At 38.9% G+C, this 23,375-nt stretch overlaps 1 protein-coding gene across 21 annotated transcripts in view; it reads right to left on the bottom strand.

The window, feature by feature from the left end:
- The window catches only part of SETD5 (SET domain containing 5), a 79,951-nt gene that overhangs the window by 25,882 nt on the left and 30,694 nt on the right, over positions 1 to 23,375 (bottom strand). For 5 of the 21 annotated variants that reach the window (XR_012915316.1, XM_075998515.1, XM_075998513.1 and 2 more), the window contains 16 exons: positions 20,470 to 20,656; positions 15,622 to 19,655; positions 15,237 to 15,342; positions 14,702 to 14,910; positions 14,305 to 14,363; positions 13,591 to 13,769; positions 12,653 to 12,691; positions 9,180 to 9,422; positions 8,465 to 8,613; positions 7,961 to 8,078; positions 7,118 to 7,227; positions 5,909 to 6,158; positions 5,465 to 5,548; positions 4,350 to 4,607; positions 3,313 to 3,633; positions 2,653 to 2,895 (listed from right to left, as the gene is read on the bottom strand). Coding sequence is in view for 20 of the 21 variants with exons in the window: in XM_075998515.1 (XP_075854630.1) it covers positions 2,653 to 2,895; positions 3,313 to 3,633; positions 4,350 to 4,607; positions 5,465 to 5,548; positions 5,909 to 6,158; positions 7,118 to 7,227; positions 7,961 to 8,078; positions 8,465 to 8,613; positions 9,180 to 9,422; positions 12,653 to 12,691; positions 13,591 to 13,769; positions 14,305 to 14,363; positions 14,702 to 14,910; positions 15,237 to 15,342; positions 15,622 to 15,713 (2,460 nt within the window). In the remaining variant the exon portion in view is untranslated. The other 16 variants (XM_075998519.1, XM_075998526.1, XM_075998518.1 and 13 more) reach the window with 11 other exon arrangements.

Raw genomic sequence — 23,375 nt, 5'->3', positions numbered from 1 at the left:
GAGGTTGCAGTGACACCACAGCACTCTAAGTGCAGGCAACAGAGCGAGACTCTCTAAAAAAAAAACAAAAAACTTAAAAAAATTTTAAAGTAAAATCTCAATTTAAATCAAATAGTCTTGCTATGATAATCCAGTATACACAGCCTAAATGTCTCCTAAAGACACATCATGACACATATAGGTAAAAGCCCTTGAGTCAGTATAAAACAAGATTAAGGATAGTCAGATACATTTGGAGACTATAACACACACTTGAGTTAAAAGGGATTTCTAGCTGGCCTCGGTGGCTCACGCCTGTAATCCTAGCACTCTGGGAGGCCAAGGTGGGGCGGATTGCTCAAGGTCAGGAGTTTGAAACCAGCCTGAGCGAGACCCCGTCTCTACCAAAAATAGAGAGAAATTAATTGACCAACTAAAAATAAATATAGAAAAAATTAGCCGGGCATGGTGGCGCATGACTATAGTCCCAGCTTCTCGGGAGGCTGAGGAGGAGGATCGCTTGAGTCCAGGAGTTTGAGGTTGCTCTGAGCTAGGCTGACGCCACGGCACTCACTCTAGCCTGGGCAACAAAGTGAGACTCTGTCTCAAAAAAAAAAGGATTTCTATCTGTTGCTAGTGGAAATATAAGGATGAGCTACAGATACAAAACCACCAGGTTAAAAAGAAAAAAAGCTCAAATAAATGAATTTTCTGCTGGATTTGAAGTCACAGTCCTAAACACATTTTTGGTTTTCATATGTCTCTGTTAGTTGGAAAAACAAGATGGGAAGAGAAAGACTAACCCGGCATCACAATTATCAAGAAGGTGTTTCTAGAGACTAGTCTGTATTATATACAACTCATAAGTCACTATTAATCTATACTAAACAACTGCCTACCCTTCTAAAAGGACTAAAATAGGAGATTCTACCATCTGGCTTGATAGGCTACTTCAACAGTTAACATCCTTAGAAACTATGTCCAGCTAAACAGAGAACAACAACAAAAAGCTTCTTTCATATATTTTAAGCCATCTCTTAATGTCTCCTCCTTTAGACTAGAGACCATAGCTATACTCTCTCTAATTTTCAACAATATTCACAAATGCAGTTAAGATTTTCAGATGTTACTCTTAATGAGGGACTGTGCAATGCTAATTATAGTAAGATCAGTTCTCCAATTATTACAGAAAGTTAATCATACTTATTACATGGCAAACAATTTTTCGTCTTCTGAGATAATCTCTAAGATCTAAGAAAAACCAGTCTTTCTAACTGACTTGGTAAAAGAAAGTACCTCCAGAGACCCAACTCTCCTTCATTACCTAGGCAAACTTCCTATAGAAAACAGCTTTTCAGAAATTTTCTAGTCTTTCTTTTTAAATTAAGTTGTCTTTGTTTTTATTTCTGACACCTGAAGTTATTCATGTCATTGCATTATTTACAAACTCTTTTGGCAAGGATCTCATGTCAAATTTCTCTTTAGGATTTCTTACACTTGGGAGTTTCCTTGAACAAACCAGTGAGTGACTCAAATACTTAGGAAAGATGTGCAATTAGGAATGACTTTCTGCTCACTCAGTAGTGCCCTTGCTTTTTGCACAGGCTCCTGTTGCCCTCCTCCCCTCCATATCCCACACCACTGTGGCTCATCTTTTTCATGCCCCCCTCCCCCACCAAAATAATTTCTGTTCTTTGGGGAAAGAGAAAGCTTTAAATTTGGAGGAGTCAGGGAAGACCTGCCTGGAGCTGGAGACTTCATCACATCAAATAATCTACATGCAGCATCCTCATGTACGTGATGCCAGTGGAGGAGGGCAATGGCAGACATTGAGGAAGGCAGCCTGAATCCAGATCTGAGGATAAGAGAAAAGGGTGTTCCAGGGAACAGACTCTGCCTTAAAGGAAGACCAAATGAAAGCGTGTCCTACAGTTCTAGAAACAGGGAAACAACATTATGAATCTGAGGGAGGGATCTACTCCTGAGAGACACCTTTGGAAAATATGCAGGGCTTCTGGGAATTGAGAAAGAACATTCCAAAAACAAGCAACCACCAAACGGTACTACACTGCCACTAGATCCAAAAACAGTAAGTAATTAGAGAAAGGAGAGAGAGGCAGAAAGAAAGGGAGAGAGTCTTTTTACACAGTAGTTTCCAAATTCTCTAGGGAATAAATAGTCCAACTTGTCATTTGATCAAGGAACAGGAACTGTGTCAGCTACAACAGGATTTTTCTTCTAATTTCCTTCAAGTAGTAGAATTCAAAACACAATTTGGTAATTTTTTACTTATGGAACAGTGCTCTCGAGGAACTGGGGCCCAACCTCACACAACAATCACAAATGGACACGCTAATGAACACCACAAAAGCACACGCGAAAACATGCCCTCCCTACCCGGTTATCAACTGCTGCGTGCTCTCACCCAGGAACCTCAAGGGTTCTCAGAAGAGACAATAGTGAACACTCACAAATTGAGCATCGACAATGCACTACATGCATTTCACCTTAGTGCCACTGACTTGTGATGCAGCAGTACTCATGGCTGAACAACTAGCTCACTATAAACTCACATGGGCAAAGTGACTACCTAGAGAATGCGTTAGATGTGTCGCAGTTATAGGCACCCTAAGTAAAAAAACAAAACAAAACAAAAGACATAAACAGACATACCTTTTTACAGGAGCTGAATGTGCCATCAGGCAGAAGGGGCCTTCGACGCCTCTCAGGGATAAAGGGTGAGCCGAAGCGAATGTAGTGTTTGGGGGTGGTGCAAATTAGTGGGGAATGGATGAGACCCGGCAGCATGTTCAGGGTGGTTGCCAACACGGTCGGGTCCGTGGTGATACGTAAAGGGCACTCAACAGGGCACTCCTGCTTCTCTGCTTTGTCGTTCAACCATTCTGTAACTAGATACTAAGGTAAACAGACAGACAAACGAAAGAGTGTTAGTTGATGCTGTATATGTCTATAAAGCCAGAGGCAGCAGTACAATCCACAAAGACAAACCTCATCTAGAAACTAGCACAGAAGGAGATGCAGCAGCTGCGTAAGTATGAATTGGGTGGTCAGAACACAAGGATACCTTCCTTCACCCTCTCCATGCCCACTGAGAGAGGAATAATTCCAGCTATCAGTGATTTAAGCTCTGCCTAAAAATAAAGGAGCAAAAGGTAGTAGGATAGCTTCAGCCTTCTGTGTCAAAGGATTTTAGAAAGTTCAATACAATAATAATACTGAGATTAGTTTTTTTCTGGGGATTACAGGTTCTCTCATTTTACTATGCCAGCCCTTGCCAGACTAGACTTACGAAAAAATGTATTTGTGACTTACCTTTTTGGTTTTGGGGTATTTAGATGCAGCACGGTTGACGTGGGACCCAGCAACTGACACAACGGCTGGGTCAGTCCCTATTAATTGCCTGTTTTCTCCCGCACTGTCTATACTTCCAGCTTCAGCAGGAGTCACTGAACTGCTATTTCCTCCCTCTTCTAAGGCAGCTTGTGACAACTCTGCCTGCTGTGCACTGGCCTGCTTCTGACGCTTTAGTCTTTGGGCTGAACTGGTCCTGTACCGAGAAATTCGACTCTTCGGTCGGGGCCTAGAAGGCTTTGCTGGAGGTGGTTTGGGGACTGGTTTTTCTGCAGCAATATCCTGTAACAATAGCAAGGTCAAATGCTTATCAGAAATTTCTTAACAGCAAACACTGTATGTAATTTCCTATTCACAATAAGCATTTAAGAATGTCTATAGGTAAAAAGGTAAAGGTTTAGGAACAGCAATTCAAAATATAATCGTTAAATATAAAATTTATGTATCTAAATCAGCTAAAGAGGCTGTAGACAGATATCTGGGTTAATCAGCTCTATTTCTAATAAGAATTTATAAAACAGACCAAAAGTTAGCTAAAAGTCATCACCTAATTTTAGGGTTCCTGATAGGGAAGTGAATTGTTCCTATGTTTCTTTCCCAGATACTGAAGTTTTAGTGTGATCACAGCAGAGCAGGGAAAAAGGGTTTATCCTTGGAATCTTATGAAATCTTACGGATGCCTATGCAGGACATCCACGAGAGACACAAAATGGTTTCTATCAACTCCTCACCAACAGTTTATCTGGTAGGCAGAGTAACAAGTTCCATTCTAGATTGAAAGTGTCTAGTCATTCAAATTCTGACTTTACTGGTCTCCCTAAACCCCACAAATCAGCTAATAAAAGTGGCTCTAGCTAAATGGCCTTACTTATTGCAACACACACAGAGCAAAGCTGAAGATACTTATTTTAACCCTTCCAAAAGACAGGTTTGAAAATGACAGTGGCATTAGCAAAGGCATCTTGATGTCTAAGCCCCGGAGTCTCTTCCTCTCTCACCCCTGCTTGGGAAGACCTCCGGGTATTCACACCGACATTCTGTGGGATGCTCAGGACAGCAACATTTGAGGTTGAGTTGCTAACTTCAGATTCAGTGGCTTCAGTTTTTGTCTCTTCCGCAGCAGGAGTCTCTGAGGTGGTGGCAGTAATCTCCACGTCAGAACTGCTCTGCTCCAAGGACTGGTCCCGCCGCTTCTTTCTTTTCTCTAAGTTTTCAAAAGCGTGCATGATGGCTTCAACCTTCCTATCTTCTCGGGTCTACAAAAAAATAGCATTAGTATAGAATGAAGCTTCAACAAGGAGGAGAGAAGTATTATTAATGGAAATTTATAGAAACTCACTTAAGGACCTTGGAGAATATAAGATAAAAACTAAAAATAAAATATGTCATTTAAAATGGTGGGAACAGTAAAAGAATACAAGTTCAAACATAAATAAATTTTCCTAAAAGGGTTAGCTATTTTCAAACTTTTTAATATAATAGGTAAATAGCCATCAAAACCAATTTTTTTTCTGCATTTTCAAAGCTCAAAAAGAACCAAGTAGATTTTCCTTAAACTTATACTTAGAGTCATAAACAAACACGATTAGTTTCAGCCTAGAAGTAGAAAATTTTACTCCATATGACTTAAAGGCTTAATTTTTATAAAATGTGTCAAAACACACACAAACTTAGCCTCAGCCTCCCAAGTAGCTGGGACTACAGGCATGCGCCACCATGCCTGGCTAATTTTTTCTGTATATATTAGTTGGCCAATTAATTTCTTTCTATTTATAGTAGAGACGGGGTCTGGCTCTTGCTCAGGCTGGTTTCGAACTCCTGACCTCGAGTGATCCGCCCGCCTCGGCCTCCCAGAGTGCTAGGATTACAGGCATGAGCCACCGCGCCTGGCCTTGAAAGAACCTCTTAAAACCTCCATTAGATAATAGTCACCAGACAACTACTGTGTGTAGAAAAAGAAATTTAAAAATTATAATGAAATCTATTTTATGGAAAAGCCCAAATTATAACTTCCACAAAAAATATATGAGATACAAAGTCAGCAGAAAAGAAAGGCCCGCATGCTGCAGGCAGCAGGAATCACAGGGGCAAAGGGGTGTTAGATGGAACTCACCCTCCTGCCGTGGGCTGGACTCTCCTGGCCATCTACAACCTCTTCATTTTCTTCTTCTGGTTTTTCTTCTGGATTGTCTGCTTCCTTTAAGACAGAGGCAATATTCAGTTATATTCTTAAGCTCTTGGAAAAACCAATCTCTCTGTTTTATTCTGTCTGGTAGCTTAAAACTCTCTAGAAACAATTTCTAATGCTTTAAAGGGTTACTCACATGGTAAACACACATGATAACCTATTCTCTGGACTAAAATCTGGAAAGTTGCTGAAAGGATGTTATTGCCATTACAAAACAGAAAGAAAATCAACGAATGCACGCCCACTTTAATATAAAGGGCATTGAGTGTCACTGTAGCTTCCCTACCTAAAACGACATGTAGCAACCTGGGACCCTCTTCCTCTGGAGGATCCATGCCACAAGGCTGTCATCTGACCAGGTGAGATTACCTCATGATCACTGGATACAGTGACTTTCTCTGGAACTTCTTGCGGTTGCTGGTCATTATTCTCCTCGGGAGCCTCATTTTGCTGCTCCATCTCTAGCTCTTTCCGCCGTGCTTTTCTACGTCTGGTCTCTGCCCCAACGGTGGGCAGGCTTGGAGGAGGCGGGAGTGGCAGTTCTGCAGCATTGGGGTTCCTCTTCTGTATAGGGCAATTCCGGTTCCCCTTGTGACACGCACAGTCCACTTTATAATTACTGCTCCAAAGAAACAACCAAAAGTGCCTGTCTCAGTACCCTTGAAATTCAGTTACATCAACCATTATCTTAAAATATTAACATAATGAATCCTCTGATATTATCTTTGAATAAGTTAAATAGAAATATTAGAGAGTCACTTCAATATTCTGTGTTTCTCTGTATAACCCCAGCTCTTCTACTACATATAGTCAGTGGAAAGGAAAGAAAGCTCCTACTAAACTCCATGTTCCTAAGAATTGTTAGGCTATTTAGCAGGCAGTGAACCAGTGGTCGAAAGGTTAAAGTGGCCATACTTATCTTGTGCCCACTGTAACTATGTCCTCACTTTTAGCTACTTATTCCCTACTTATTAATACCTTTTCTTCTTATACCTGAGCCAAACATCACTTTACTCTATTTTGCCTAAAATAACCAAGGAAGAAAAAGCATCTACTTTATGAAACCTGTCACATACTCATTCATGACTTGCCATCTGTTTTTCTGTACTGTCATATACAGCTAGATCACATGGTTTGAGTGGATGAAGTGAATCTTTAAATCTCTCCCTCAGCTTTATAAAGGTATAATTGACAAAAAAATTAAACACATTTAGGGTGGGGATGAATCTTTAAATTCTCATCCTATATGGTCCCTGGCAGAAGTGCTCTGTGCATAACAGCAGGTGCTACTGCAATTTCTCATACACATCCCTCTTGCTATTCTTGCTAAAGAGGTGTATGTCCGCACACCTTTGTCAAGGACACTTGTGAGTAGTATTGTACAATGTACCTGTATCTCTAAAAAAACCATCTTAAGTCTGTCTTTTCCTTCACAATTTCTAGGCAAACAATACATCACTCGTGAAAAGATTAAGTAAAAGGAAAGGGGAAGAAACAAAAGCGGACTTTAAATAGAGCTGAAGAGCCTAATATGAAAGACACAAACATTCATGTTAGGAAAGGTTTTTCAGGTCTTACCAGTTACTGTACTCATAATCAAACGCTATGGTGACCTCAGCATCCTTGGTGATGGCAGACACAGCATAGATACACAGGTGAATCATCCCATCTGCAATCATGTGCCGCACCTGCATGAATGATGCTTATGGTTAGGATTATGAAGATCATGAACTTTTCATGAGAGAAAACAACCTTTTAACCAAATAATTTCTACCCATTTACAGTCATACAAGTCTGTTATTTAATTCTATCATTTCATCTGAAACTACTATATAGTAATGGCCTCAAAGTTTATAATACTTCTTGAGATAAGTGGAGGAAACTTGAGATGTTAGAAATCAGGGTAAAATCTCTGCTTTACATCTTACAGCTGTTTCGAGTTGAACCAGAGAATTAAAATTCCTCAGCCTGTAAGTAAGGCTGTGAGGGTTTTCTTGTTGCATCTGATGTGGTCACATACACCAGGAGTGATGAATTATAAAAATGTCTAGATTCTCTCACAGAACATTATTTCCTAAAATCTAAAAAAACGGCAACCAAGCCTAATGACATTTATTTCCACCAAAAGGCAATTTCTTTGATATAACCTGACTTCTTAGCTACTCTCTTTTTCCTTAGCTAATGCTGACTTTTTTCCCCCCCCATTTCTGCCTCCTCTAAAGAAAATTCATTCTTTTGCTTCCTAGTCTGTCAGTATAAAAGTACCATTACTTTTTTTTTTTTTTTATCTCTCATAAAGAAAGATCACAACTGTTTTCTACAGACCTTTATTTATCTGGGTGAAATTTTCAGACTGCTTCCTTCAGTAAGCTTGTCCTTTTGTTGGTTCCATTCAAAAGGAAGTTGCTACGGATATCTTACCTCTGCATTTGGTGTACATGATCTTCTGATGAACCGAGCATCATTACCGAAAGTACGGGCATCCACACACATCTCTACACCATTGAATTTTGAGTAGAAGAGCACAAAAGGGTATGGTCTAGGGATATAATTAAAATTCCTGTAATTCTCAACAGAAACAAAAAGTCCACCCCATGACTCCAAACATAAAGCATATGCTGACAGAAGAGGCAGCAGTCCTTTGCAATGCCTAAACTTGGAAGACATCACATGTTCGTCTGCTTTTGATTAAAGAACAAGCACAAAGCAAGGAATGTTTGGCTTTGGAAAGGAGTCACCACCACTTTATACATTAAACAATCTGCAGATTTATTTGCACTTCTCTACAAACAGCAGACAGGCATGAGCTTATTTGAGTTGCAATCTTTTCCCCAAGGGCATTCTATCAAACAGGATAATTTTTATAACAACCTTGGCCAGCCAGGTCCACGTTAGCCCTCATTGCTTAATGAATGATGTTCTTACTTTTTGAAGAAATGCCCATTGACCTCAAATTGCTGTCGTAACATGACTTTCCCACGATACTCTATTATAAGAGTGTCTAAAGCCAAATCTCTTGCGGCCCTCAAAATCTTCCGGTGCTTTTGAACACGAGTGACTCTTCCCAGCTGTAACTGAATAAAACCAGAGTAGTAACATTAAATAACAGCAATAGCACCTCAGTAGACACACAAAATATTTCATAATTTAAAAAATGTCACCAACATTTTCAGATTTTATCTATATGTTATTTAGATCAATAATCAGATAATTTTGAGTGATATAAGCTCAATTTTTCTAGAAGACATGCTCCATCTAGTGAACCTACCATCCCAGAAAAGGTAAGAAAAGATCAAGGAAAAATACATGATTAAGATTTTAATGGCTCTATGTCTAATATAAGAACAAGAAAGAACACCCTTAGCTTTTCATAAATCTTACATAATTCCTGAGGCTGTATAAAATTTACCACCTTTATTAATCTATTTTTGATTAGTATAGTTTAAAAATATATACCCAGACAGTTTCCAGTTAATATAACCTAGTTTTGGTTTAAGATGATCAACAGCTGGCTCATTTGTTATTCTAAGGCCTTGGCCTTGTACATTTAGAAGAAACAGTAATTCCAATCCCTGCCCTCCTTCCTTCCTTTTTAATATCTCAACTACTTACACAGAGTCTTTAACCCTTTGGTCCTTACCTGCATCTGGGAACCAATAACTGTATTATTACAGGCCAATTCAGTCTTATTAATAGTGTCTAAAATTGCAGGTTTGCCCACAAACTCTTTGCTAGAATGTAGATGTTGTTCAAGGGCGTTCTGTACATCTGCACTGTACTGATTAGTGAAAGCTTCTTCATACTGATCAGTCCATAGTCTTATCCGATTTTCCCAGCCCTCAGTTGTATTCTCATCTAAATTCTGTGCTTCAGAGGGAGAATTCTGTAGAGAACAAAGGTCAGGCAGGTTAGCAGAATCCATGCATAAACACGGGGGGTGGGGGCAGGGCGGGCGACAAGAAAAAAAAAATTTGTTTTCACTTGGCAGTTAGTATGATGTAAAAGTAATAGACTGGGAGTCAGGGCATCTGGCTCTGTCATAGTTTTGTAACCAATGAGAGGTGAGATCTTGGATAACTTCTTTAAATGCGGAAGCTCAGTTTCTCCATTTATTCAGTGAGAAATTAATGTGGATCATAGTTCCTTCCCATCACCGATTTTAATGACCATTTTTAAGTCATAAAAATCAATTTTGTTCTTATCAAAAGATTGACATCGAGTTCATAAACATGAATGGCAGAGCCCTCAAATCACCAAACTGCTTAAAATTTCAACTTATCGAACATCTGTGCTAGCGCAAACTGGTTTTATTACCTTCCAGGAGCATGATTGTTTTTGTGTCACTTCTTATTTTCATTTGAAATTAATACGTGTTCATTTAAAATATACCTGTGACCCCAATCAATCAAACCATAATCTACATATAAAAAGTATTTTGGAGTATATCGTTCTATCACACTGTTTTCAGCAATTTGAATTGTTGCATTCTAAATAATCTCAAGAGAGGAAGTGAAGGGAGAGGAGTGGGTAGGGAGGATATAGAAAATGCTTAAGAGGTACTTTGCTATAATACTCCTTTAGGAAAACCACTGCCCTCTATGGGGATAGTACTGAGAAAAGATTACTACACGTCAGAAACAGCCCCCTGAACAGTGCTTGATCTACAGAGACACAGCTTAAGCCTGACGTGTTCTCCTTTCATGGTGCTCAAGATTTATAAGGCGCCCTCAGAAGCAAAACAAACACTGACAGTGATGATGTCACGCTGGTGATGATTAGAAGGAAGACATTGTAGTATCACACTACTTAAAAATCCACATCCACACTAAACTTGTAAAAACAGAAACAACAAAATTAAATATACTTTTCACGAATGGTACAGTAAACACTGATGTCTACTTTAACAACTGCTTTCTTTCACCACTTTTGTTTCACTGTTCTTGACTGATTGTTGTCTACCATCCTTTCCCCAAGGAATAGAAAATGGAACAAAAAAATTAACACCATGGTTTTCTACATTTCTCATTTAGTCCCAAAGACTAAACGATAAACAAAGGGGTCTAAGAAACACCTAAGGTCAACACTGAGAACAGAGTAAGCATCATCTGCTGCTTGATGTTGTCAACAGCAGTTGAGCAAAAGGAATTGTGTAAAACCTTAGACTGAAGGGTGCTTACAGAGAAGGGATTAGGGGTGCCCAAACAGTATTTCCAGCTTTAGGCATCCCGGAGTGACCACTACTAAACTTATGACCTGATAAACTTACTGCATCCTGGAAGCCTTTGCCACAGCAGTAGCAACTGCTCACTAACATCAGTGAGAGGCCACTCTGCTGCTGCCCTATTCTTCAGGGCACCACAGACTTCACCTCAGTGGTTTTAAGGTAGTTCTGAATAAAAGGCAATTTTGTCCTCGAGAGACATTTGGTAATATCTAAAGGCATTTTTGATAACCACAATTGAAGGTGTGTTACTGGCAGCTAGTGGGTAGACGCCAAATATCCTGTTGCTAGACCAATGCAAAGGACAGTCCTCTTCACAACATAAAATTATGTGATTAAAAATTTCAATAGTGTCAAGGCTGAGAAAACTTGAGTTTAGAATTAAGTCTCCAGTAGGGAAGTTCTGGCTTTGGGATTAGAAATCCAAATGATAAAATTTTTCCACTCTTATGGCTCCCACTTGGATCTTTGGGGGAATTCTTACTAGTAATTCTGAGGACAAAATTTATTAACTCGATTTAAAGTTATTAAGATGAGACACAAAACAATTAGTATTTTTCTTTTCTTTTTTTGTTAATCCAGCAGAATCACCTATAATATTTTTCTTTTCTGTCTAAATTTTAACACACCTGTGGGGCTGTTAACTTCTTGAAACTGTAAGCAAAGTTTGGAGTTTATATGCTTTCTGGGAGAGCCAGTCTATAGCTTCGAAAAGATCTCAAACTTCTAGAGGTAAGTTACGATAGTTGGCTGGTAAGAGCAAAGGGCCTAGCAGCCAGGATTGGGGCTCTGGCTGCCTCCAAAGTCTATTTAAGGGTCCCTCTAAGAAAATGAAACAAAAATAAAGGGGCAGTTAAAGCAAATTTGGCCATTTGTGGGAGATGGATGTAGCAAAGAGATTATTAATTTGCATTCCAAGATACACCCCAGGCCTGACACTCTGTGGCTCTAAGTCTTCTCCCAGCTCTTTTACAGGTATGTGCAAGTCAAACTTCAGATAAAATGCCACCTATAATCTTTGATAACATCAGTCATAATGGTGCTTCACATAAACAGAATCCAAATAAAGCTTATCCTCATTAAAGATTTTAATGTTTATGCCACGTAACAGTCACTAGAAAAGGTCCTATTTACACATTTAAGAATAGAAATAGTTACAGAATTAAACTAGAACTTATTTCTAATTAAAAGCTTTGAAGCCGTAAGTAATGCCTTGGGAGGTATGCTGCACCTATATATATCTATATATACAGGTAAAGGATGATACCTAGACAGTATAATCAAATCTCCTTTTGGCAAACTCTGTTTTTAATCAACCAGCACCTAAATGTTCTTTTATACCATTGTTCACTATTCTCCAAGCTCTTTACAAAATCATGCCTCATAAGCTCTATTATGTGATAACTGAAGAAAAGAAACACACTAGGATCTCCTGAGTCTTCTCCTCCAAACAGGTATGCCAAGAGAAAACAGTTAATTCTGTCAATAATGCAACTTTCCTGATGATGAGATTTATCCTTCCAACTAGCAATTAAAGCCCTCAGGGTACTAGGGTGGTTGCACAAGAGATCCTCTTATAATATTACCAGAAAAACCTCACTCCAAGTTTGAGCACAATAGCAGTGACAGGACACATCAGCCTCATTTTGTTTGGCACATGACACTTACCCCACAGAAAAGCAGCTAATGAAAAACCAATAAATGAAAGTGGATCATAGAAAGGGAAAATATTTCAGAAAATGGCCAAGAAAATCTACTTTGGAGAAAAGCTCTATGAATAACTGAATGGCAACAACTACAAACTAATGAAAAGCGGAGTCCAAGATTCCCAGACCATCAATGTCAGGAAAGAAGCTGACCAAAATGCAAGATCACAATAGATTACCCCTTACCTTCATCCGCAAGGACTTCCGGGATCCCTCTCGAAATGCCTATCCCAAAGAGGAAAACAAGTAGAACAAACAAAACTTGGTACCAAGAATGACAGTCATACCTATCTGAAACTAAAACTAAGGCACAAACTATTCTGTCCCCTTTTCTCTAGGTAAAAAATACAGTAGAATTCCCCAAACTATTATCAAGAACAGGGGTAAGCTCAAAGCCAATGAACTCTGAGACTAATTTTAACACTTTCTATTGTGGAGCTAAAAAGTAATTAACAGGGAAGAGCATGCATCACTTAACTCTGATATGCACCCCTGATTCTAAGAGAAAAAGTAAATAAAAAAACTTTAGTAAGGTTGCAGATTTATCAGTTTTGAAACTAAGAAGGAAACAAAGACCAATCCCCTCAACAAGGGGTGGGCAAGTCACCTAGAAGCAACAGAGCTGCTACGATGGGGAAGAAAGAACACAAACCAGAAGAGGTTTTTCCCGGAGACTTTTTTGCCGAGAATATAGGAAAGTGACCATGACACTGAGGAAGCCTAAATCACTCAAGAGATGTTTCCCGATTTTTGTTTTTTCAAACAAGGAAAAACAATCAACCCAAAGACATGAGGCATGTAACCAGGACAAGAATTTCAGGCTGTGCTTTGGGGTGGAGAGGCGGGGATAGTGGAAGCCTAGACTTGAGGCTGCAACACATACAGGCACACCTGGGATGGGGCCTGAGAAGAAACTCTGAGCCAGTGGTGATGATACGGTGGGGCAGAAGAAAGGCTGGTCTATATGCACATGACACACATTAGCTGATTTTTGCAAGTAGAGCAAAAGTGGCCCTTTAGACACCTTGGATCAAATGTCTTAAAAAGAGTTTTGGTGTATTCCTGCTCCAAAATTTGAGCTATTTCAGACATACTGCTATTTAAGATATTTTCACCCTTCGTACCTTAATTTTCTTAGTCTTTGGTGCTGCACGACCCTTTTCTGGACTCTTTTTCCGCTTCTTGGGTTTGGTTCTTCTAACAGTTAAGGTGATGCTTGTAGGTGTGTGCTGTGTTGCTGTATACAACACAGTGGAAGGAGAAAGCTCCTCATCCCAGCTTTCTGTTGCACTGCTATCCCCACCTGGAAAAGGTTATTTCATAGTTCAGGCACTAAGAGCCTGAAAGTATGTTAAAAGCAGCTTATTTCTTTAGGTGTGCCTCATATCAGTTAAGTCATTACTTCCATTATTAGCCCTATCACCTGTAAAGCAACATAAATACCCATCTTTCTAATGAAAATAAGATACTATCTATATTATTGGCATTAAGCATATAAACCCTGTTATGCATTGTATCTATTTCTCCCCTCATATTACATCCCTAAACTCCTTGGCCTTAATCTGTAACTATCTGAGACTTGCTAATTTTTTCAAAAGGGATCCATTTTTTGTGTGTGTTCACAAGGAATACCATGATTGCTACAGGGCTAACTGCTGTTTCCAGATACATTTAGTTTACTACAAGAAAACTATACAGTGGCCTTAAGAGGACTTCTACCTCTTTTTATGAAAAGAGCTGGGGAACACAGAAACTCGTAAGAGGGGTTCTTGAGCTGAATATGTAAGTCACAAAATATTTGTATGTCAAAATGTGGGCCTAATCCATCTTCTGCTCACCTGATATGTTGTCCTGCTTCCGCCGATGAAGTCTAATAACCTTCCCCCTGCTCATTCCCCTAAAGAGGGAAAATAAACTTAAAGTAGTCCTTCCAACAGCATGCAGCATATCACAGCACACATGGGCGAAGCGTCTCTGCATATTCTACCCCCTCCCTCCCACCTACCAAATGTTTCCAGGACATTAAATTTCATATCAAATTCAATAGCTTTAACATCAATCTCTCATTCCTTGTTGTCAGCAATTCTCACCTAGTGCAGAGAATTCGAGCCAAGGAGCACTAAGGAATCATCTACATTAACAAACACAAGAAAGAATACTTTGAGCTTTTCCCTACTGATAAGAAACCCTAATCCCAGCAACCCAGACTTGAGTGTAGATGGAACGGGATCTTACCTGCACTTGTCACAGTTGAGAAGGAAGCCATCCTGAGAAAGACCACAAGGACACCAGGTAGGAACAGTCTCTCCTTCAGAGTTCGGGCTGTCTCCACAGCGTTCCTCTACGGGCGACGGCAGGCCATTCAGGTCAGAACGAGGGATGATCGTCTGGACAGGGGGAGAAGCAGGAGGTGTCGGAGGAGGAGGGGCTCCGTAATTATGATCCTGAAAATAAGATTTTTTAAATCAACAGTGTCCAAACACTGGCCCCTCTCTCCCCTAAAGTATGGTACATATGGAAAGAAAGAAGAAAGTAGTACCCTTTGTTTTTTGGCTTCAACCAGGAAAGTGATAAAACAAAATGCCAAGGTCAACTGGGACATAAAAACAAGAACAATGATGCAGGGCTAGACGTCCGCTGGAGGCAGGGAAGTGCAAAAGGGGCAACTTCGTCATGCTGCATATAAACATTTCAAGAAAGTCACAATGTATAAGAATGGATTACACTCCAGGAAGATCACTGCTCTGGAGAGAAACAAATGCATACTCACAGCATAAGGCAGTCCTCGACACCCATGCCTCTGAGTGGTCCCATAATTATGAGTGGAATACACGCTCTTCTCATTAACTGCTGGACTAGCCTCCACAGATTCAGGGCTGCACAAAGGCGAAAAGCAACGCATGATAGCATAACACCTAATCTTCCCTTAAGCTAACACTTTACTTCCCATTCTAATCCCTCCTCTTTACACAACCACCAGCCACTAGAATAAGAGAAAGAACTCAGTGAAACAATCTGATTAACATAACTAAGCCTATAAATAACAGTAGGAGTGTTAAATGTGGATTTGTGTGTAACATGAAGCCAGTACAGGCAGATGTCTCAAGGCAGGTACCTGGGATACAAGGTGTCCCTAATGACAAACACAAACGTACCAGCTGAGCGGGGAGTTTCCCCTAGAGAAGCCACTCTGGGCTGGTTTAGACTCAGAACTATTCTTCTTAATTGGATCTCTTAATACTTCCATGAAACCTCACATGACATTTGCAGTGAGTGAGATGATGAAAGTGCCTTCTGCACTGCCCCAGGGACCAGGCCCTCTTCCATTCACTACAAAGACAGGATACCCTGAAGAAAGTACAGGTAAAAACAATGGCATCTTATATTTATCACACCTCTCATCTTGACGAACCCCCAAACACCTTTCAAATATTAGAGTAATAATTTCTCATCAACCAATGACATGCAAGCATATCTAGGACACAATTATTTAACAGCTGCATGGTAATACTAAAGAATTTCAAAGTAATCAAAACTGAGCTCGAAAGTTCTATTTATCTAGTGACAATAACAGTAGTAACAGCTACCATTTTGGATCACCCATTATTATTTGCTAGGTGCTTTATATAGTCTTTAATTTATGTAACCACTAAACATGGCAAACAGCACCCCATTTTTAAAGAGGGGAAGTTGAGGTGGTAAGATGGCTTGACTTCCCCAAGGTCACACACTGACAGAGCCAGAATTTGAAACAAAGTCTGTCTGACTTCAAATCCTACGTATATTCTTTCTTCTTGCTCTTGGTTTGGAAACCAGGATAATATTCTATCTTGAAAGAAAATTATTTGAGACTTCTGTTAACCAGGCTTAGTGAGAAGCTTGGTTTATCTTTTTATACCCCCACTGAGTGGAAAACAGAATTTATTAATTATAGAAGAATTATAAATGCATTCAAATTTAGAAACTTAATATAAGCCTTTACTTGATTTAAAAAAAGGCATAGGTGGCAAAGGATAAAGGAAGAAGGAACTTCAGGTCTGACTGTTACCTGGTTACATTTGGGAATTTTGAAGGATAACTAAAAAATGTAACTTTATGACCTTACAGAATTGAATAATGGATTACAGCAATTTATGTTAATTAGAAGATTCATAAATTAGAAACTCTAAGGACTAGTATAACTCAACCTGAGAAATCAGTGGGTCTTCTAGGGAACCAAATAACACATACTGTTTGCCTCAAATAATAGACACTTTTCCTGCTTAAAGATAAGCAGTATACAGTACTTGGCAGGAACAAAGTGCGCAGCTCGACATGGCGCACCGTTAGCTAAGAAGTGAGGGATAAGAGAAAATTCTGAGATACGCATCCAACTCACCCAGTTATATGCTCCAAAACTGTGAGAAGGGGTCTTATTAATAACAGCAAAGGTAATTTCTAGGTGAAGAAGAACTTTAGACAGAGGAAAGTATTCTCTGTTAGTGAGATGCATGCATTTTATTATTATTTAAGAGTTGTCTGTAAGATGGGTATTGGGGGGACACATCAAGAATGCAGGTCAGTATTCTTGAGAAAAAGATGATCTGGATATGGCTCACTGAGAGGCAATCATCGTATTAGGAAACAGGTGAGGTTTCCTCAATGAATCCAAAGGCAGACAAGCATTAATAAAATGAAGGTATAATTTAGTTTCTATGATGGACAGTTAAAAGAAAATAATACATTTATACATTGTTAATTTACTAGGTACATTACTAGATAAATACTAGAGTATTCCAAAGAGCTGTACATATTTTATATAGGAGATTTTGTACGACTGAACGCATGGGGTGAAACATGACAGCTGTTTATTAGGAATGGATTTTTTTTTTGGACAGGGGAAAAAGGAGAGTTGCATGAAATAAAAGATGGCCATGGAGATGGAGCTATGTTGGTTGTATCTTACCCATCTCCAAACGGGTAAATATGAGCATATGCACTTCGTGTGCAAGTCTAGGGAATAAAGATAAAATGTGTGTTGTGGAGGTTAACAGGCCATCACACTACACAACACTTTCTCGGCAAGCACAGCATTTAATATATTGCTATGCATGCCAAATCTAAAATCTAAACTCCTATCTTTCGATGAAGAAACTTTGCAATTTCCATATTGGTTATTGATTAAATTCATAGTAAGATGCTGACAGGTAACTACAGAGTTTCCTAGATTATTCCTTTACACATATATCAGTTCTTATCTGTGTTTTAAAATATGGATTAAAAATCTGGAGCATTGGAATTACATCTCTTTATTAGCCAAGTACTTTATGCAGATGTAATTATAGCCTTTTTTCTCTGATAATTGAATTGCTATGACAGTTGGGCACATACACAGAAACCAGGCTCACGATAGATATACTCCACCAATTGCGTTCTAAAGACAATATGCAACCTGCTATCATGCCACCTCTTGGAAAATTCCTGAAATTCCGTTATGGTAGAGTTGGAAATTCAGAAAAATCTTCGCGTCTTTGTTATATCTACACTTTTTTTGTAAATATTTTTTAAAATGCATATTGCCATCAGATTTAAAATCCCATGAGGTAAGGTCTAGGTCTTTTACTTAGATGAGTACGCTGCAGGTTTAAGCTTAAAGTGCCTAGAACAGTGTGTATAGGCACAATGGATCATTAACAAATATCAGTCATGATTTAACAGAATGGTATATAAGCAGGTTACTGACATTCTTTCCCTTTGTAGGAATACTAAGGGAATAACTGTGTGATTAGTTGTGATTACAGCTATCAGAAATCTGTCTGCAGATTATGGACAAAAATGTTTCAGGAAATCCTAAGATATGCTGGTGCTGACACTGCAGTCAAATTTGTAGACCAGAAGTATTTTTGTTTCTGTACTAATTCCTGGATTCCCTAGCAACATTTATAGGCAGTCATTCATCTCTATACTTTGAGAAAAATATCAGTTGTAAGAATAACTACTTTGGATCTTTTTCTTATCTACAAATAACAAACTTAATGTTTTGTTTTGAGACAGAGTCTCACTCTGTTGCCTGGGCTACAGTGCTGTGGTGTCAGCCTAGCTCACAGCAACCTCAGACTCCTGGGCTCAACCGATCCTTCTGCCTCAGACTCACAAGTAGCTGGAACTACAGGCATACACCACCATGCCTGGCTAATTTTTTATATATATTTTTAGTTGGCCAATTAACTTCTTTCTAATTTAGTAGAGACAGGGTCTCACTCTTGCTCAGGCTGGTTTCGAACTCCTTACTTCGAGCAATCCGCCCGCCTCAGTGTCCCAGAGTGCTAGGATTACAGGAGTGAGCCACTGCACCCGGCCCAAACTTTAATTTTTGTTCAAATTTCTGACAAATGTTAGTGCTGTCTAGCTACATAGTTTATTAGTTAATCCATATAGCAGCAAGTTAGTAGCTGACTTAATAAAAATCCATACACACTATACATCTGGGCTACATACTAACACAGGAAGATTTTTAAATACTTTATCTGGGGAAATAACTGTAAATCAGATGTCTCAGCCATTGGCATAACTAAATCTCTTTGGCATGCAAAAAAACAAAAACAAAACAAGAGAAAAAGCACTAGAAGGAAAACAATTCACCATTCCCCACCCCCACCCTCCTTCCTTTTTATATGGGAATAAGCCCCCAAACTGCTTTCCATTCTGGACTACCCCAGAATATTGTATACTACTTCTTAGGGTAGCTTTAAGTCTTCCTCTTTAAGGAACCCAGTAAACAGATAAGTTATATAATAGGTGGCTTTATGAAGAAATAAACATTCTCTTTAATAATATTCTCAGTTTTAAGGAAGAAAACCACTATTAATCAAGGATGCTGTTCAACCCAGAATTCTGGTACAGTTGCTTTGCTTTGCTGAAGGGGGAAAGAATTCCCAGGGACCTTGAAAATGGCAAGAGAAACGGGAATTAGAGCAACACCCACCTCACTCAAGAAGTGGCTGTGGGATCAAGAGTCTGAACTGGACCTGAACATATTCAAAACACCAGGATTTTTCCAGCCCAGACCCTAATCCCTGGTACTGCCTGGAATAGACTTGGCTTCTGGGGGTGTGCTGCCCCCTAGGCCCCTTGGGTCTCTTTCGCTGGACTTTCACATCCTGGTGTAGTGCCACTTCGTCTTGAAAGGTAGGGGGCTTCCACTTCCTTTCTGTAAGCAAGGAAGATTGGGTACAAGGGAGGTAAAAGGACAAGAGGGGGAATCTGTGAGCAGGGGGAATCTCGGACAACTTAAAAGAGAAGGGATACAAAAGGCTAAAAATTTTAAAGCTGAATAATATATAAAGTTGTATAATGAAGGCCTACCTTCATTGTCATTTGGCATTTAAATTCTTCAAGAATTGAGAGTATTATTTTAGGGATTAGGCTTTTCGACAAACTCTGAATTCCTAAAGCTGCTCTTAGCTGAAAAAAAAGTTTGGTACCACTGATTTTGAAGGTCCTCTTTCTAGGCAATGAATATCATAAAAAACAGATGACACTGATCTCCATGTTTTCTACCCCAAATATCAGAAGATCTAAGCAGTTTGCCCATATTAAGTTTCAGCCCCTTTACTCTAGAACAATGGGAAGTACATAGGAAGAGGCCTTCAAGGAAAATCAGTTGGAAAGAACACCCCTCCTTCTCTCCCTCCATCAGAATAATCATTAACTCTACAAGAAGCAGGTAGTGACACCTGCTTTATTTTAATCTTCCCCACCCATCAAAACAAGTGAAAATGTAATCCCTACTTTGATTCTATTCATCATTTACCCAGAACCCCCTTTCTGAAAGCCATTTTCCTCCCCCTTCTAGTTCCTTTTGCCCTCTAGCTTCTATGGGGGAAAAGGGAAAGGTCTAATGTCATTTACAGTGGGATAGACTTTGGTTAAGAAAATACGACACATATCTTATTAGCTACTGATAATAGAGTTGTCTCCACATGAACTGGTAATGCACATACTACCGAAGAAGCAGCACTTACTCTGATCCAGCAGCCATATCTGAGTATGATGTGTCTGATGTGGTGACTCCCAGAGGGATTGCAATGCTCATGACGTCCAACACAGCAGAGATTGGAAATCACGGGGTCCAATTAATGGAGACTGACCACTCTGAGAGTGGGGGTGAGCTGTGCAGCCTCAGCCAACATGTTATGGACATGAGGAATCCTGCCATAAACAATGAAAATATCTTAAAATTTATCCTAGAGGATACTGAGTATTTTTGTTTTTCTGGAACAAGGCTTTTTAAGGGATAATTATAACACAAGTACAGGCATATTATCCTATATTTACTATGTATTGCATTAATATTCTACAAAGTGAGGTGACAAAACATTATGTTTACTTTTTGATATGTTTTAATTTTTTTTTTTCTTTTCAGTCCCAGGGAAAGCGATATTGTTCCCCCAACTCAATAATAAGCACATTTCCCCCATTCTACATTTGCCCATGAAACAAAATTTTCTAGCATACCAAACAAGTTTTAAGATATAGGATGTTTACTAGAAATATTATAGTTTACCTAAATTCTTTAGTAATTCAAGGTCTTCGTTTAAACTTTCTACTAGGTCACAAATAAATGCAGTTTTATAAGTAGTCAATAATGTTATTTCGTCCAAATTAAAACAGATCAATTGTTGTTTATATTTGATTGGATATAGCCATTTCTTATTGTCTTCTTTTGCCACAGAACACTCTCTTCCTTCTTTTAAACAATTTTATCATAACTATCATTTTAGGGGAAGACACAGTTATCTTAACAATCAATCGTATTTGTGAGGTAATACATACTGCTACATATGACCAAAAACATACACCACAGAGAGACTGTGCACGTGTGGGTACAGTGGGCGTGCAGGAAGTCTCTGCACCTTTGGCTCTACTTTGCTGGGAACCGAACACGGCTCTAAAAACAAATCCATGCATATAAAACACACCACTGAATCACAAAGAGAACGCTTTTGTGACAAAGATTAGAGAATTTTGTATGGAAAAGCAGTGAGGATAACTTAACTTGGTGACCATAAACCAGTGTAATTTGGGGACAGAAAGACTCACAAACCATTGACGGGTCACAAAAAAAAGCAAAAGCGGATTCAGATATTTCGAGGTATGTTACAAAGGGAAAAAGGCATATGATATATAATTTTACACTACTGATTTCATATTAATGTAAAAAATATTTAAAAGGATGAAACCAGAAGCACTTTATGTGGGAGAGAATAAAGTCAACATGAATGTCAAAGACCAGGTTAATAAAGATTTTTGCAAAAAGCAAAAAAACAAACCCTACAAATGAGTCATGATTGATATATTGATTTATAACGAGACAAGTAAGACAGTAGAATGGGGAGCAGTAGGGTGGCAGGCGTTCCCCTGCCTCAAAAAAAAAAAAAAAAAAAAATCAAACAATTCTTTTTTTTTTTTTTTTTTTTGAGACAGAGTCTCGCTTTGTTGTCCAGGCTAGAGTGAGTGCCGTGGCGTCAGCCTAGCTCACAGCAACCTCAAACTCCTGGGCTCGAGTGATCCTTCTGCCTCAGCCTCCCAAGTAGCTGGGACTACAGGCATGCGCCACCATGCCCGGCTAATTTTTTATATATATATATATATCAGTTAGTTGGCCAATTGATTTCTTTCTATTTATAGTAGAGAGGGGGGTCTCGCTCTTGCTCAGGCTGGTTTTGAACTCCTGACCTTGAGCAATCTGCCCGCCTCGGCCTCCCAAGAGCTAGGATTACAGGCGTGAGCCACAGCGCCCGGCCTCAAACAATTCTTAATACTAAAAAAACTAAATGGAATGAAAAGAACACAATATTGGATTGAGTCAATCAGGGGGTTAATGTAAATTTTAAATGGTACATGGCTTGAGATGCTTGAATCTTATTTTGATATAAAAGCAGATTCATGTGGATTAGAAAACTAATTGCAAATAGTGAATTAGGTAAAGATTTTGAAGATTGCATAAAGATAATATACGATTTTTGTGTCATTCATTTAGAATGAAGCGGTTTACTGTGGTTCTAGGCTTGAAAAAACAAGATCTTACCAATGGACCCAGGACTCTCCAAATCTGGGTGTGATAATGCCTCTGTTCCTACCCAACTGGAGGTGACATATAGCTAGACTGAAGACTAAAACACAAAGGAGGCCCAATCTTCTTATCTACTGCTTCCTCACAGCTCATAAAACCAGAAGTGACTGATACAACTTTCTGCCTTTGGGCCAGCCTTACACTCAAACGTTTCCTTTCCCTAATGATATATTCAAACAGAGATTTTGGCAGTACATCTTTCAAGCATTTGGGAAATTGGAATAACATCTGCAAATGATAAAACAGAGAACACTTATCATGTAAGCCCAAAAGGGCATAGTTAAATACTGGGTACTCCTGGCGACAATTCTTTCTTTAATTTTAGTATCACCATATAATTCACGTTTTCTTTTAAAAAGCCCAGAAGCTGTCTAACAAGATAATCAGAAGGAAGTCTCATAATGATCCTACCACCCCTGAATAGTAAAATGAATCTGAATCATGGGTTATATTTTCAGTAAAAGACTTCAAAAAAAGTGACTCAACACCATTAAAAACCCTTTGTTACAGCCATTACTACTATATGCCCATTAAAAAAAAAGCTGATAGTTTTTTCCTAGAGCAATTTTTAAAATGAAAAGATCAAAAAGTTACTTCAGATAAGTATCTCCTTAATGAATGAATAAATGATTTCTACATTCCTCAAAGAAGTTCCAAGCTAGCTATTTTGGATACTTGATAAATAACTTAAAGAAATATTAAGTGGTTAAAAAAAAAAAAAAAGAAAAGAAAAAAAAAAAAGAAATATTAAGTGGTTAAATATGAATTTCTTTTTTATTAATTCTTCCATTTTCC

Source organism: Microcebus murinus, chromosome 28 (assembly GCF_040939455.1).
Source record: "Microcebus murinus isolate Inina chromosome 28, M.murinus_Inina_mat1.0, whole genome shotgun sequence".
Lineage (NCBI taxonomy): Eukaryota > Metazoa > Chordata > Mammalia > Primates > Cheirogaleidae > Microcebus > Microcebus murinus.
Note: the sequence above shows the minus strand (reverse complement) of the source record. Positions and strands in the feature narration are given on the sequence as shown.